This window comes from Chrysemys picta, chromosome 11 (assembly GCF_011386835.1).
Source record: "Chrysemys picta bellii isolate R12L10 chromosome 11, ASM1138683v2, whole genome shotgun sequence".
NCBI lineage: Eukaryota > Metazoa > Chordata > Testudines > Emydidae > Chrysemys > Chrysemys picta.
This window is the reverse complement of record NC_088801.1, coordinates 32033852-32050647: the sequence shown is the minus strand read 5'-3', so window position 1 is coordinate 32050647 and position 16796 is coordinate 32033852. Positions and strand designations below refer to the sequence as shown.

At 42.2% G+C, this 16796-nt stretch overlaps 2 protein-coding genes across 42 annotated transcripts in view; both read left to right on the top strand.

The window, feature by feature from the left end:
- BAZ2B (bromodomain adjacent to zinc finger domain 2B) overlaps positions 1–16796 on the top strand; it is a 331037-nt gene that overhangs the window by 84506 nt on the left and 229735 nt on the right. The window lies entirely within an intron of this gene.
- Positions 14796–16503, top strand: LOC101954152 (histone H4-like). The gene has a single exon (XM_005311233.4). The coding sequence runs from the start codon at positions 14942–14944 to the stop codon at positions 15251–15253; it is 312 nt and encodes a 103-aa protein (XP_005311290.2). The 5' UTR covers positions 14796–14941; the 3' UTR covers positions 15254–16503.

The window sequence follows — 16796 nt, the reverse complement described above, 5'->3', positions numbered from 1 at the left end:
ATGTTCTATCCGAATTCGTGTTATATCGGGTCACGTTATATTGGGGTAGAGGTGTATTTAATATAAAAATGTTACTTTTTTTAGTTGATTGGTTAAGGGTACGACTATACCAGTAGTTTTCAACCCGCGGCCTGCATGTGGCCCAATTAGCACACAGCTATAGCCCAGTTGTGTGCCTAAAAAAAAAAAACCTGGATTCCAGCTGCCTGGCCCAGTGTGTGGCAGGGTCCCGGCCCTGGCTGCCTGACTCCGCACGCGGTGGGGTCTGGGTTCCGGCTGCCCGGGCCTGGGGCTCGGCTCTTGGCCCCGAGCTGAGGAGGGGTCTCTGGGAAAGGGGCGCTGGGCATAGGGGTCTGTGGTTCTCAACCTGTGGCCCACAATTATAAATAGGTTGAGAACCACTGGTCTACACTTAAAATGCTGCATTGGCACAGCTGCAGCATTTCAGTGAAGAGGCTAATTTTAGGCACCTGAGTAATCCCAAAGACTTCAGTGAAGACTGCTCGTGTGCTTAATGCTTGATTATATTGATCTGCTGGAGCCTTAACTTTCCCAGTTCTTTACATAAATGTAAAAAAGCGGAAAGCCCTCATTAGGTTTCTTTAAAATCTGAAAGCCACATGTACAAATAAAGTGAAACTGACACCTGAACAGACTGACCACATAAGACCTTTGCATCATGTAAGTATCACTTAAAGCCACGACTCAACAGAGCATTTAAGCCTATGCTTAAATCCTACTGAAGTCCATTGGATTTAAGCAGTTGGTTAAAGTTAAGCATGTACTTGTGTGTGGGCTGAATTGGGTCCTGTTTCTGCTGAAGTGGAATTTAAAGCAGTGCGTAAGACTTATGTGATACCACTGCATAGAGGTGAATAAGCTAAGTAGTGTAGCCCTAACATAAGTATGTCCAATTTCTTAAGCCATGATTCTGCAAAGACTCACACACCTGCTTAATTTCATGTACAGGAGAAGTCCCATTGACTCCAAAGGAGCTAAGTGTGCGGAAGTATTGGCAGGATCAGGGCTTTACATTGGATTAGTCATATTAGTAGAAATGACTTAGGTGAGGATGGGTTATCATGATCAGACCTTAGGTTTTATTAAAACAACATTTATACTTGCGAACGCATGTTATTAACAGATTAAATGTGCACTTTTGAAGGAAAATGCATACCTATAGTGCCATAGACCAGTTGTTCTTAACCGGGAGTACATATACCCGTGGGAGTACTCAGAAGTCTTCCAGGGTGTACATCAACTCATATAGATATTTGCCTACTTTTACAACAGGCATCATAAAAAGCCCTAGCGAAGTCAGTACAAACTAAAATTCCATACAGTCAATGACTTGTTTACATTGCTCTGTGTACTATACAGTAGGGGTGGCCAGACTGTGGTTCATGAGGCACACACAGTTGTTTTTCTATTAAAGTGCAGCTCACCGAGACAGCCCTCCCCATTCTCCACCTACTAGACTTGTAAGGGGGGGAGAGGGGAGGAGCTCGGAATCTCTGCCTTGCAGCGGGATGGTGGGGTAGGTGCTTGTGCCCAGGGGGCCTTGGGGCTTCAGCCCTGCGGGGCACACCTGCAGGGGCTAGGGGCTTCAGCAGGAGTGGGGCTGAAGCCCTGAGTCCTGGCCGGTGCCTCCTGTGGGGTGAAGCCCTGAGCCCTGTCAACTGTGCCCTGAACTTTTGAAGATTGTTGTATGTGGCTCAGAGGGTCAGTAAGTTTGGCCACCCCGCTATACACTTAAGTACAATATTTTTATTCAAATTCATTTATTTTATAATGATACAGCAAAAATGAGAAAGTAAGCAATTTTTCAGTAAGAGTGTGCTGTGACACTTTTGTATCTTTATGTTTGATTTTGTAAGCAAGTCATTTTTAAGTGAGGTGAAACATGGGGTATTCAAGAAAAATGAGACTCTTGAAAGGGATGCAGTAATCTGGAAAGGTTGAGAGCCACTGCCATAGACAACCCTGCAGGTATGTACTTGAGATGGCTAGCCTGTGCCATTGCCGCTGCTGCCTGCGCTACAGTGGCTATGCTACTATTTTTAGTGAGAGGAGGTTAAGTGAGAGGAGGTTCATGGAGGTTAAGTCCATTAATGGCTATTAGCCAGGATGGGTAAGGAATGGTATCCCTAGCCTCTGTTTGTCAGAGGGTGGAGATGGATGGCAGGAGAGAGATCACTTGATCATTACCTGTTAGGTTCACTCCTTCTGGGGCATCTGGCATTGGCCACTGTCGGTAGACAGGATACTGGGCTGGATAGACCTTTGATCTGACCCAGTATGGCCGTTCTTATGAGATGAGCTGGGAATCACACGCCTAGCTTCCAGTCATTGTCCATTGGAAAAATGAACTGATGACTTCATGACATTTTCTGTTGTGCGTGTGCAGTAGCCTATTTTCAGTCATTGATCACTTCAATACTATTCACACAATTTTGGTTTTCAAATATGGTTGCGGACCTCAGTGAAAACTACTTACAAACAGATATCAGCCATGTTTTAATGATGTGTTGCAGGAGAAAAGATTGAGGTGTGTGTAGTTTTTGTTTTGTTAAATATGAAAAAAGTGTGTCTTTCCTTGCCTTCACAGAACTAAAGCAGTGTGAAGGGATTTTGTTCAGACTTTCCACAAATATTCATCTCTGACTAGAGTCAAAGCATGAACATTTCAACACAAAAAATAATTTTTCCAGAAAGTTATCAGGTGATGAAAACAGGCAGCCTCCATCACTTGGTACTAAGCCAATTGTGATTGGACTGTGTGATACTTACTGCTTTATGCCTGAGGGAATTCTGCGCCATTGTGCATATATAGAATTTATGTCCCCTGTGGATTTATTTGCTTCCCCAGAGAAAAATGACTTTCTCATGGGGAAGCAAAGGGAAGCCACAAGAGCGGTCATGCGATCCTCCCCAGCTGTATGTTTCGGGTGACCAGGGCAGCCGGCAGAGAGGTAAATCACTGTGGGGCAGGAGGCAGGACTGGGGAAGACCCGGCTGGTGGCTCCTACATTGCGCCAGGCTCAGCTGCAAGTCCCGGCTGGGCTGGGGAGGATGGGACTTCCTCTTCCCTTGCATGGCACCCCCAGATTTTTCCCCCAGCTGCAGGAAGCTGTGCAAACTCCCCTTGCCTCGCTTCCTGCATCCATCGCTCCTCAGCTGCAAGAGGAGGGATCCCTGTGAGGGGAGCTGTTCCCCCATCCACCCAAACCTTGTGCATCCAGACCCCCTCATACCCAGACCCTTCCACTGAGCCTCACTCCCCCACACTCAGAACCCCCATGATGAGCCCCACTCTCTCTGCACCTGAAGCACCCTGAGGAGTCACCCATACCCCACTGAGCCCCAATCAGTTGCACCTGGATCCCGCCCCACTCCCCCAGCATCTGGACCCCCACTGACCTCTGCACACCCAGACTCCCCTGTCGAACTCTAGCCCCCCTGCACCCAGGCCCCCCTGCTGAGACCCAACTACCTTCACCTGGACCTCCCTGCAGAGTCCCATTACCATTGCACCCAGAACCCCCAACAAGCCCCTGTGCATCGAGATTCTCCCCACACCCGGATCCCCCACTGAGCTGCCTGCACCCAGATTGCCCCTCACAGAACCCTCTCAACCCACACCCAGATACCCCCACACTAAGCCCCTCCACACTTGGTTCCTGCCTTGCTGAGCCTGCCTGCCCACATCTGGTGCACCTGGCACGGAGGGGCAGGGCCCTGGAGTGTTTCTGGGGCAGGCCCGGTCCTTGCACTGTGTCAGGGTTGGGTGCAGCTTCACTGCTGAGTCTGTGTCCTGGGGGAAAGCTGCACAGTGATCTCTCACCTCTGTGCAGCCAGTGGCCTGTGCTCCCCAATGCCATGCTGGAACCTTCACATTTATTTGACAGATTTGCAGAATTTTGCAGAATTTTAAAATATTGTGTGCAGAATTTTTAATTTTTTTGGTGGGAAATGCCCTCAGGAGTAAGATATGTATACCCAGTATTCATAGCGTGCCTATTAAGAATGTGACTCAATCCCCATTAAAAATACATTGGACATATGGAGTGGCCCTATTTCTAAAACTAAATACACAAGAGGTCATATTGCTTCTACCAGATAACATGTATTTTAAAATCTCCTTAAATATGCATTTGTCTGGTGGCTGAAGCCTCCCAAATAATTTAAGTACTGTTTATTCATTTTGTTTTTTAAAACAGAAATTGAATGCCAGTTTTTTATTTAACACAAAACAACTCTGATGAAATTGAGAGAGAGCCAGTAAATTCAGTAATATCAGATACTCCAATCGGAATGTCAGGTTATATGCCTCAGATAATGGCATTTGGCCCTTAAGTTATGATTATATGCTCTTTTTATTCTATTATTTACTTCTTTGCCATCCCAAAACAGTACAAATGTCAGAAATCTTGTTTTTAACTGTTATCTTCATCTCTTCTTTATTTTTTGTATTCAAACCTTCTAATGTGTATTTTTTTATATAGAATAGAGAATGCAAGTATTGGATGCTCAGGATTGATCTTTAGAGCTTAAATTGTTTCTATTTCCTCCTTTCCCTTCAAAATACAGTAAACTTTACTTTGATGGTTTAAAAAAAACATAATTTAAGTTACCTAATTGACATGCTATTAGTAAAAAGTTAATTACACATTTAGCTCTAAGTAATATATAGGTAAAGTTTCCTGTAGTGAAAACGTCATGGAATAATTTCCAAACTGTAGTTAGTGTGTGTGTGTGTGTGTATGTATATATCAGACGCGTGTGCACAGACCTAACTAAATCACAAGTTGCCATTGCTACTGCTACTCCTGCAGGATAACATTAAAGAATAAAACGCTTGCATTGATGTGAGGAGCCAGCCTCACTTTATGAAATGAGCAAACACAGTGTGCACTTTTCCAGAGATTTCATTTTAGTTTAAGACTTCAGAACAAAAATCTGTGTTTGTTCAGGAATGCGTTGTAAAACTGGTTTTGTGCATGGTTGCCATATGCGCAGCTGATTGTGATTTCACTAATAATTTTTTTTTTTTAATTTGAATCAGTCACTCTTAATTCAAACTAAAACTAGATATTTTTAAAAGTCTTCCTTTTTACAGCCATTCATTTTAATACAAGTAATTTTTGGCTGGATTCAATGATCCAATGGATTTTACTTTATTCCCTTTCATCTTTTAAACTGTAAACCAGATTACTGAAATTCAGATTTAAACAAACCTTTACTAACTGATGCTTTATTGTCATTTAAATTATATTATTAACAGATGCTTGAGCTAACCAACTTTTGCTATCATTTGAAAAGGAGTCATACACCACTCTATTGCTGATTAAAACATTCATGAGATAGTGAACCCTAAATTCACAGGTTTAAGAGGGGTAGCTGTGTTAGTCTGTATCATTAAAAACGAGGAGCCCTTGTGGCATCTTAGAGACTAACAAATTTATTTCAGCATAAGCTTTCGTGGGCTATAACCCACTTCATCAGATGCATGGAGTGGAAAATACAGTAGCAGGTATAAATACACAGCACATGAAAAGATGGGAGTTGTCTTACCAAGTGGGAGATCAGTCTAACGAGACAATTCAATTAACAGTAGGATACCAAGGGAGGAAAAATCACTTTTATAGTGGTAACGAGAGTGGCCCATTTCAAACAGTTGTCAAGAAGGTGTGAGTAACAGTAGGGGGAAATTAGTATGGGGGAAATTAGGTTTTGTAATGACCCAACCACTCCCAGTCTTTATTCAGGCCTAATTTGATGGTGTCCAGTTTGCAAATTAATTCCAGTTCTGCAGTTTCATGTTGGAGTCTGTTTTTGAAGTTTTGTTGTTGAAGAATTGCCACTTTTAGGTCTGTTAGTGAGTGAGCAGGGAGATTGAAGTGTTCTCCTACTGGTTTTTGAATGTTATAATTCCTGATGTCTGATTTGTGTCCATTTATTCTTTTGCGTAGAGATTGTCCGGTTTGGCCAATGTACATGGCAGAGGGGCATTGCTGGCACATGATGGCATATGTCATATTGGTAGATGTGCAGGTGAATGAGACCCTGATGGTGTGGCTGATGTGGTTAGGTCCTGTGATGGTGTTCCTTGAATAGATATGTGGACAGAGTTAGCACTAGAGTTTGTTGCAGGGTTTGGTTCCTGGGTTGGTGTTTTTGTTGTGTGGTGTGTAGCTGCTGGAGAGTATTTGCTTCACCATTCATGTGGAGTTGCAGAATAGCAAATAAATAGTAATACTTTCTAAGATAATGAGTTCCCATATTTTTCTTCTCCAAAGTCATGTAATAACCACATCCCTTACTCACAAGCAAATACGGTTTTAATTTCCAGTGTAACTTAATCTAGACAAGTCCTGTGAAGCATCAACTACTGTTTAGTCCATTTTGGTTCAAATTAGGAAGATAATGGTAACAACTTGTTCTAAAGCAGCACTTTGTATCTATCCAATATGTTTTATCCAACATGTTGTATTTAATCAATTTAAGATACAATTAGTATTTTCCCTAAGCAGTTAGTATCAAGACAATTAATTTGTGCAATTTTTGTTTAAACATGGTATGCACATTTATGTAAAATAGATATTATTTTAATAGATATATCTCTATAGGCATGTCCTGTGGATTAATTCACTAGTGTTTCTAAAGTGTCCTGGCGGACCTCGTGGAAAGCACTGTAGAAATGTAAAATACTGTGAATACAAATTTGAAGATACTATATTTGAGTAAAGGTGACGTTCATAATAGTGTGTATACAATTTACAAAATTCATGAAATTGGCAAATAATAAAAACTATTTTAATCTCCTCACAAGAAATATTTTTAAAAGGGCTTCAAACTCTGTAGGGATGCCTACCAAGTCCTTGGGTTCCACACTGTAACCCTTTCTAGTTACTGGCCTATGAGCTCATCCTTTCCTTGAATTCCTGCTTCTCTGTTCTCCTTCACAGACTACATCCACAGTCACATTAGGGAAAGCTTCCAGAGATGTGGTTTCATCTTACAGAAGCTTCTAGCATTGCTATCTTTTCTCTGTTAGCGGAGTTCAGAAAAAGATGTATGTGACATCCATGATCCTGTTTGCTTCTGAGTTTTTTCCCCCCTGCCTTTCAGAGTAGGTGTCAATCGTTAAGTCCCCGCCTGCTTTTCTCCCTGAATAGAAGTTAAGTTGTTGATTCATCAAGAGGTGTGGAAGATTGTAGCTTCCTCTTCATTTGTTTACAAAAGACATGGTATATCTAGGGTGACCAGATGAGAGGAAGAAAATATCCGGACACATGTGGGGGGGGGGGGAGGGGAGGGGTCACCGGTGGAGCAAAAAAAAAAAGCGGACTGCCGCCGGCGGAACAAAAAAACAAACAAACAAAACGGAGTACCGAGCAATATCGGGACAAATTGCGTCCCGACCGATGTTTGGGGACAATTATCGGGACAAATGCCTAGATATCGGGACGTCTGGTCACCCTAGGTATATCGTACCTTAGCAGATCTTTCTGCGGTTACCGCTTTCCTGCATGAAGTCTTCAGGTGTGAATAGACATTTAAGGTTAAACTTTCAGAAGTGCTTAATATTGAGCTAAATCTATTCCCCTTGAAGTCAATGGTAAAACTCCCTTTGACTTCATTGAGAGAAGAGCTAGTTCATCACCAAGCACTTTAGAAAATGCCATTCTTTGTCTCAGTCACCAGTTTTGAGAAATGCAGGGGAAAGGATTTTAGTAAGAAACACTACACACAGATTCTGGGTTCAGGCTAGGTGCAAACTCTAGGTTTGGGCCCTGATTCCCTCTCCGTCCCCCTGAGAGTTCTGTATTACCTCCCATCTGTTTTTCAATGTGCTCTCTCTTTTCTCAAGAATTTTTTTTTCTCTCAAACACAGAGCAAATTCATTTTTGACAGTTACAGGTTCGCCAGTCAACCTTTGTCTTAGCAAATACTTGGTCAAGCCTGTGCTTGCATCCTGAACCTGCACAGCCACGGGAGGTGGGGGGGGGGGGGGAGGAGTGCATCACAAAGTGAACGTTATAACCTCCCAAAAAATAGAGTAGAAGTTTATTTTAATAAATAGGCACTAATAAAAAATCTGCAGGCTCACTGTAACACAAATTCCTATTCGCTCACAACCATCATCAAAGGCATATGGTAGGGCCTTTGTCATCTTGCTCAGGCAGTAGGTTAAAAATGTGAGTAGTGTGAGGTAAAATTTCATTGTTATCACTAGTTCTTTCATTTTAGTCCTTTGTTTTTATACTTTTGTTTATGTAATTTACCCCTTTTTCTCCTCCCATTTTACTAGGCAGACAATATAGCTATATAGTTTATAGGCAAGACTTACATCATCGGTGCTTCAAGAATTAGCTCCTAGGGAAAGAGGAGGGGATACAAAAACAATGTCTAAGCTGGCATCTGAGAGCATTGTTTCTGACAAATTCTCTGTCTGCTGGCTAGAGGAGCTGAAGTCCCTTATTTATTTTCTAACTTCAATTTCCAGAGACGTTTCATACTCTGTTACCTGGCTGCCATGATATTGCCAATAATTTTGTTTGGTAATAATATTGTAGGGTCAGTTCTCCCAATACCATGTGAAAAATTTGTGTGTGCAGCTCATGTTGTTTTGAATTAGTTAGTAGCATAACCCTTCACCCATTAGCAAAATTAAACAACACTATATTAGAAATAAATATAAACAGGCATCTGTGTTACAAAGGAGAAGTGAAATCTGTCTGAGGCACATAACGCTTTTTGTTCAGACTAGTTTGTTTTTGGGGTGCTTTATCTCAGATTGTTTTAATGAAGGTTTTGACTCTCTTACTGTATCATACTGACACTGACTTGCACTTGCATGCAGATGTGCAATTTTTACCTGTGATATTGGCCAACTAAATACAACTTGGAAAGAGTTTGAAATTACATATTGTATAGAGCTGGATTTTCTAACTTCCTTATGCACTGGAGCAGGTGAAAATTAAACTCCGATACAACCAGAGGGTGATCCATCCACAGGCTAAAATTATTTTGATCAAATATGCTTCCAAATTGGATGTTGGAAATCATCCAGAACCATTTTACCACTGGTAAACTTGTTCTATCCAAAAGTCCATGCTATACAGTGTCCTACAGATGACTCTATAGTAGTTAAAAGAGAACTTTAGAAAGTTGTTCAGAAATCTGTAATCCAGCTAATTTGTGTTAGTTCCTACAGGCAACCCTGTTGTAATGCACTGTATCACAGGAAGAGAAGGACAGAATAAACCTGTGAATTAAGAAAATGTGCAGGTGTGGAAAGACTTCCTCTACTGCAGTTTATCTTCTATTGTGGGAGAATTCCAACATGGAGAGTCTTAGTAACTTGCAAACAAATCTTTTTGAGTGCTTCCTACATCATAAGGGAAACTAGGTCTTCAACATGTGACAAGCTAATCCTCTTGCCGGTCTGAGAGCAAAAGTGTTGTTTCCTGATATAATGCAGCTAAAGGCAAGAAGACCATGTATTCTCTTCAGAAGTGACTCCATTGAAGCCAGTGATGCAAAATTGTGCAAGTGAGAAGAGAGTTAGTGAATTTTTTTGTTTTTAATTTTTAAAAAAATCTTTCAGCTTGTATGTTCTTCAGGATACTGGTTCTGAATTTCACTGAACACAATGGCCAAGCTTCCATGCAACCAAGTCAAACTGAAATGGAGATGGAAGCATTTTATGAATCATCTCTGTATCCCTCTTTGGTCTCTTGACCATTAGATGTTTCCCATGACTCCAGCCAATCATAAGTGTAAATGACACTGTGTCCTAAGTGCAGCAGAAACAGTAGTTGTCTTGTGCCACAAAAAGGATATTTTCCTCTTACTGGGGAAACGGTTAGTGTACCTCTACCCTTCTATCATAGACTTCTACCATGTATCTTTAATTGTCATGTTTATTAGTGCTTTGATCCATTTAAAACCTTCTGTTGTACCAGTAGTGTAATGTGATACCAATTTAAGCCTCAAAACAAACAAATAAACAAAAAAATGCACTTTTAAGCCAGTTGATTTTTTTTTTTTTTAACTCCTGAGGGCATTCTGCACCAAAAAATAAAAAATACCGAGCACAATATTTTAAAATTTGCAGAATTTTATTTGTCAGATAAATGTGGAAGCTCCAGCATGGCATTGGGGAGCACAGGCCACTGGCTGCACAGAGGTGGGAGATCACTGTGAAGCTTGTGAAGCTGCACCCAACCCTGACACAGTGCAAGGACCAGGCCTCCCCAGAAACATCCCAGGGCCCTGCCCCTCCGTGCCAGGTGCAGCAGGTCTGGGCAGGCAGGCCCAGCAAGACAGGATCCAAGTGTGGAGGGGCTTAGTGTGGGGGTATCCGGGTGTGGGTTGAGAGGGTTCTGTGAGGGGCAATCTGGGTGTGAGCAGCTCAGTGGGGGATCCGGGTGAGGGGAGATCTGGCTGCACAGGTGCTTGTTGGGGGGTTCTGGCTGCAACAGTAATGGGACTCTGCAGGGGGGGTCCAGGTGAAGGTGATTGGGGCTCAGCAGGGGGGTCTGAGTGTGTGGGGCGGAAGGTCTCTGCAAGGGGGTCTGGATGTGTGGGGGTCAGTGAGGGTCCAGATGCAGGGGGAACCAGGTGCAGCTAGTTGGGGCTTGGTGGGGTGGGGATCCGGATGCTGGTGGCTTGTCAGGATGGTCCAGTTGCTGGGGAGTGGAGCTCATCAGGGGGGTTCTGAATGTGTGGGGGATGAGGCTCGGTGAGGTATGAGGGGATATGGATGCATGGAGTTTGGGTGGATGGGGGAGAAGCTCCCTGTACAGGGATCCCTCCCCCTGCAGCTGAGGAATGATGGGCGCAGGAAGCGAGTGTGTGTATGTGTAGTTGCACAGCTTCCTGCAGATGGGGGAGAAATCTGGAGTGGATCTGATCTGGCCCCAGATGCCGTGAAGGGGAAGAGGAAGTCTCATCCTCCCCAGCTGAACCGGGACTAGCTGGTGCAGGGAAGGAGCCACCAGCCAGGTCTTCCCCAGTCCCACCCCCTGTCCCACGGTGATTTACATCTTTGCCGGCTGGCTTGGGCTCCCTAAACATACTGCTGGGAAGCGTTGCATGGCCGTTCTTGTGGCTTTCCTTTGCTTCCCCCTCAGAAAGTCATTTTTCTGTGGGGAAACAAAGAAATCTGTGGGGGACATACATTCTGCACATGTGCAGTGGCTGAGAATTCCCCCAGGAGGTTTTTTTGTTTTTTTTTTTTTTTTTTGCACTAAAATGTGTTACCTAGAGAATTTAATTTCTAGCAGCTACCTCTTCAGATTACAATTTATCGAGTTCCAATACCTCTATATCAGGGGTGGGCAAATTCCGGCCTGCAAGCCATTTCAAGCTGGCCCGCGAGCCGCACCAAGTGGATCGGTCCCACTCCGGCGCTCTGGCTGGGGTGCTGGCTTGGGGCCGCACCATGCAGCTCCCAGAAGCCAGGGGAGCTCCCAGAAGCCACCCGCTCCAGCTCCTGCACGCTCCAGTGGGAGTTGCAGGTGCGGTGCCTGCAGATGGGGCAGCGTGCAGAACCTCCTGGCCGCGCCTCCACATAGGAGCCACAGAAGGGACATGCCACTGCTTCTGGGAGCCGCTTAAGGAAAGCGCCACTTGGAGCCTGCACCCCCTGAGCCTTTCCCCATGCCCCGCACCCGCACCCCAACCCCAATTTTGTGAGCATTCATGGCCCGCCATACAATTTCTATTCCCCGATGTGACCCTCGGGCCAAAAAGTTTGCCCCCCCTGCTCTATATAGAAAGTTTTAAAAACCTACGGTAGTCTTAAAAATGTAGCAAAAGTTCTTTCTTCAGTTCCACTCTGGTTTCTTGTCCTGTCAATGTTAGTTTACAAACTTCATTGCCTCTTCTGATGATAACTTAGGAAATTAACTGAATAACCCCCCCCCCCCCAAAACACAATAGATTCTATGTTTGGTTAATACAACTGATTATTACATCCATCCAAGGTATTGTTTTAGTTGAAAGTAAATTATATCTGCTGTATCTAAGAACCATGTTGTAAGAACAGTTACCTTATATTTTGCACTTTATTTGGGATTAATATGAATAAATATATTTGAATCATTTTTACAATAGATATGTAAATCAATGAGGCATGGCTTCTGTTAAACGATTTGAAGTTCAACTCGCTTAATATTTTTTATGAAACACTACTGTCTAAACAATGGTAAACCAGAACTAAGGTGACCTATTTGAATTACAAGAGTTGTTTAAAAATTCAAGAGGCATATTTTGTTTACCTCTTCAACCTCACATCCCAACACATCTTACTATTACCATATATATATATATATATATATATATATATATATATATATATATATATATATATAGTATAAGTATACTTTAGTTTGCTATATAAGGCTTTTGTTAAAATGCTACTCCCAATATGAGGCTGCAACATTCTTGTTTAAAAGTTAATTCCCTCTGTATAATGCACCCCCTACAATCTTTAAAGTACTTAAATCCCAAGGATAGCTTTATAGAGAGTGACTATTGAGACTATGATACATGGTTTAGGGTTTGGTGTTGCCATCTGATGGTTGTACAGTGGGATCACTGTGTCAAAGGAGAGTTGGTGGTCTCAAGTCAGTTCATAGTACAAAATGTGTATACAGGGGGCAGCTGAGGTGGCTCTCGTAGCGGAAAGATCAGGAATTTAATGGGTATGGGTACTTAATGACCTGGATGTCAAGAAGTGGCTATCTCAAGTTAAGGTTAGGTCTCTTTGGTGGATCTGTGTGAGGAGTTTGCACTGCTGTGGCCTGTGCTTTGGGTAGATGGAGAGCAAAGTTCTCACTCTAGTACTTTTTGCAAGTGCTACAATTCACTTTTGCATCTTAAAAAAAGAGTAAAGTGTCCAGGAAGAAAGAGATGGATGGACTGGAATGAGTTATATTTTGGTGAAGGAACTTAAATGTTTTCTAAGGCAGAAACACCCTTCAATTTCAACAATCTCCAGTGGTATAAATCTTCGTGAGATAACTTTTTCTTTTCCTTATATACATCCTTTGAAATGTATTTTCGGTGTTTCTGATGTGACCATCACTGTAGTATTTGTGTACCAATGTGTAGTGGATATCCTGGCTTATAACTATATAAAGACAAATGTATGCTATTGTACTGTAACATAACAGCATTTTTCTGAAGGCTATTCTGAACGCCTGTTCTCTTGGGTTCTCATAGTTCTGGCACATGAACTTTTGAAAAGGCTGCAAAATCCTTTTTCCCCCTCCCCCGGACCTGTTATTTAAGTCTCTGCTTCTTAGCTTTGTTTGTGAGAATACACGATGTACTTCGTAGTGCAATGCATATCCTTGAACTAGCAAACAATATTTTATGGGGAGTACAGTCAGATCTACTTCTGTAAAATACCACTAGTATAAGTCACTTTTTTAGTTCTGGCATTATAGAACAGCCCTGGCAGGAGGACTGTCTACATGGACTCTTCAGGCATTCAACAGTCTGTAGTTGTGTGATGCATTTTTTCCCAGAACATCTCAAACTCTTAGTGACTGGTGGTTGTGTAAACAGTGTCTGGGACGCTTCTTTGGAACACCACTCAATTTTACAGAAAGGCCAAGCAAGAGTATGTGTGTTTCTGCTGTCTTTCATTTTGACTGGTTAACTTTTGAGAAACCAGAGATGTAATTTCACAAGCACATTTACATGGTTTGTTTACCAACAGAGAGTAAATAAACTTGTTTTTGTACTTTGTCGGTGATGTGGATGGGGTAGAAATATGGTCAGACATAAAGCGGATTTAAACGTAATTATATTTGCATTAACACTTATTACATTTATTAACCAATTCACTTACAATATCACTGTGGTTAAATAGGTGCTCTCCCTGACAATTTGTAGGTGTGGTTAGTTGAGATACAGGGGATTACTCCAATTTTTTTTGAGAGGTGCAGCTAGATTTACAACTTTTAGTGGACTAGGGACTGAAGTAATTTGTCTTTGGAACAGACCTGAGAGCGGTGCCTCTGTGGAGATAGATAACTGTTCATTAGTAAGGCTGCTAATCTAGCTGAAATCTATTATTTTTCCCCAAAAGAAAGGGGAGAAATTGTTCAGGGATGTTCTGGCAACATGGGGTAGAATAATTTTTTTGTTTTTTGTTTACTTGATCCATTTTGACTCCTAATTTAATTAGATCTCAGTAATCCTCTGTCTTGAGAATAGAATGATAAACAACTTTATAAACTACAACTAATCTGGAGCACCTAGGTTTGGGGTTGCAGTGATGTTAAAGAGATTTCAAAAATAAAGATAATGGCTTGCTGATAAATGTTTTGTAAAGACAGGAAAAGCTTGGGCTTTTTCAGTCTCAATATCCATGATCAGAATGGGCAGTTTTTGTGCCACTCCCAAGTTATTTTTTTAATTCTTTTTAATTTATTTGTTCCATTTTCTCACTTTCTGACCCTTTTTTGTCTTTTTTTTTTTTAAATACTCTAAGAAAACTAATCTCCTCGCATTGAAAAACTATCTTAAAAAAAAAAAGGGGGGGGGGAGGAAAAATTAGAACTGCCTTCCCTTTCTGTCTGTCTTATTACATGGCTTTTTCTGCTTGTTCTCCCCCCTACCCTCCACCCCTGCATGCCCACATTTTCCCTTTATCCTGCTTGGCCTTCTCAGAGCAAGACTACACTACTGTGTTACATTGGCACAGCTGCACCGATGCAGCTGTGCTGCTGCAGCGTGTCTGGTGAAGACGCGCTACGCAGATGGGAAAGCGCTCTCCCGTTGGCATCATTACTCCACCTACGCAAGAGACGGAAGCTATGTCGGCAGGAGAGTGTCTTGATGTAACTTACTTTGCTCAGGGGGGTGTTGTTTTCATGCCCCTGAGCAACATAAGTTACATCAACTTGATGGTAGCAACATGTCTGGTCGGGGCAAAGACGGCAAAGGACTCGGAAAGGAGGGCGCTAAGCGCCATCAGAAGGTACTTTGCAATAACATTCAAGGTATTACCAAACCGGCTGTTTGTCGTTTGGCTCGTCTTGGTGGTGTCAAGTGGATTGGTGGGTTGATCTATGAAGAGACCCATGGCGTGTTCAAAGTTTTTCTCGAAAACGTGATCCGCGATGCTGTTACTTACACTGAACATGCGAAGCGGAAGACTGTGACAGCCATGGATGTGGTTTACGCTCTAAAACGCCAGGGTCATACTCTGTACGGATTCGGGGGCTAAGCCTTTCTTCTGACTTGCCTTTAAAACCAAACTTAAATGGTAGTGTAGATCAGCCCACAATGTTACTTCTCTCTGCCAGCGTGACTGAATGAGCTGATCAGACCTCTTTATGCACACTGTTCATAGGGTCTTCATGCTGGCCTGTAAAATAAGCATTTCTTACAGATAAGACACTAATAAAAAATAAAGGAAGTTTGTGGAGCAGCCTGGTGGCTCTGTGGTTAGTGACTATTTGTTTCCTTATGCTTCCCTTGTCTGTCTGTGTCTTCCTGTTGACTCTTTGTTATACTTAGATGGTAAGATCTTTGGGGCAGGGAATATTTTTTGTGTTTGTACAGTGCCTATCACAATGGGATGCTGGTCCATGACAGGGGTTTCTAGGAGCTGATAGGCTGCCAATGGAGATCCATCCAGCTGTGTGCAATGAAAAGTGGTAATCTCAAAAGAGGAAGGTGTCCCATTGATATCACTGTTCATGAAGCCCTACACTGTAGACTAAAACTCTGTCATAGCTACTCCTACTTTCCAAGGAGGACAGGATGGGAATCCTGTCGGAGACTATCAATATTGCTCCTTAACTGAGCAATATGTTCATTATTAGGTAGATGAGAGGACTCCTTGTCTCTAGGTGTTGTGTGTATTACTTTTGCCTACACTGGGAATCATAGACTGGGACCAGAAATAAAATTCAAGCCTCCCAAATGGCAATGGGAAACATCTGTCTACAGGGAACTGACCAGCCTTCATTTCTATTTGTATTTTTTTTCTCTTAGTTTTTGCATGCCAGGTCAAATGGTTTGGCTTCTTCTGATACTTTTTGGCTCTTTCTGATGCTTTAATTGGCTTTTCCTTTGGCTCTGTTGCCTGCCTGCCTGACTGACAAGCAATTTCCTAAAGGATGGACATGTTTTTGTCTTTATCCTCATTATACAAAGGCCCTACAAATAATTTAAATCTTAATAGAAACCTCCTCCATGAAGGTACTGTCTATCTTCCTTTGCACTACAAAAGGCCAAAATTAAAGTTAATGCAAAAAGTTTGTTCATCCAGCCCCGGACAATGAAATAAATTATTTGACGTGGACACAAAGATACCGATGTAATTTTGGAAAGTAAATTAACTAGGCTAGAAATGTTATTTTAGCATAAAACAGTGAAAGGAAGACGAGATCCTTTTTAAAAAAAAAAAAAAAAAAAAAAAAAAAAGTGCCCTTGAAGTGAAAATCAATACAAACAGGATAAAAAGAAAAATTCTCGTCCACTTCTTACAGCATGCCCATCACCATGGTCTAACTTCCATTAGCCAAACAAGGATATGATTGGAACAAAAGTTGTGTTCTCCACACCTCTTGTAATGTAAGCTTGAACAGGAGTGGGGAATCTAGGATTAATCTTGACCAACACATGTGAAAACTACTAACTGCCTTGTCTTCATTAGAGAGACAGGGTGATATCCTTTATTGGGCCAATTTCTGTTGGTGAGAGACAAGCTTTTGAGCTTAAACAAAGCTCTTCTTCAGGTCTGGGAAACATACTTGGGCTAT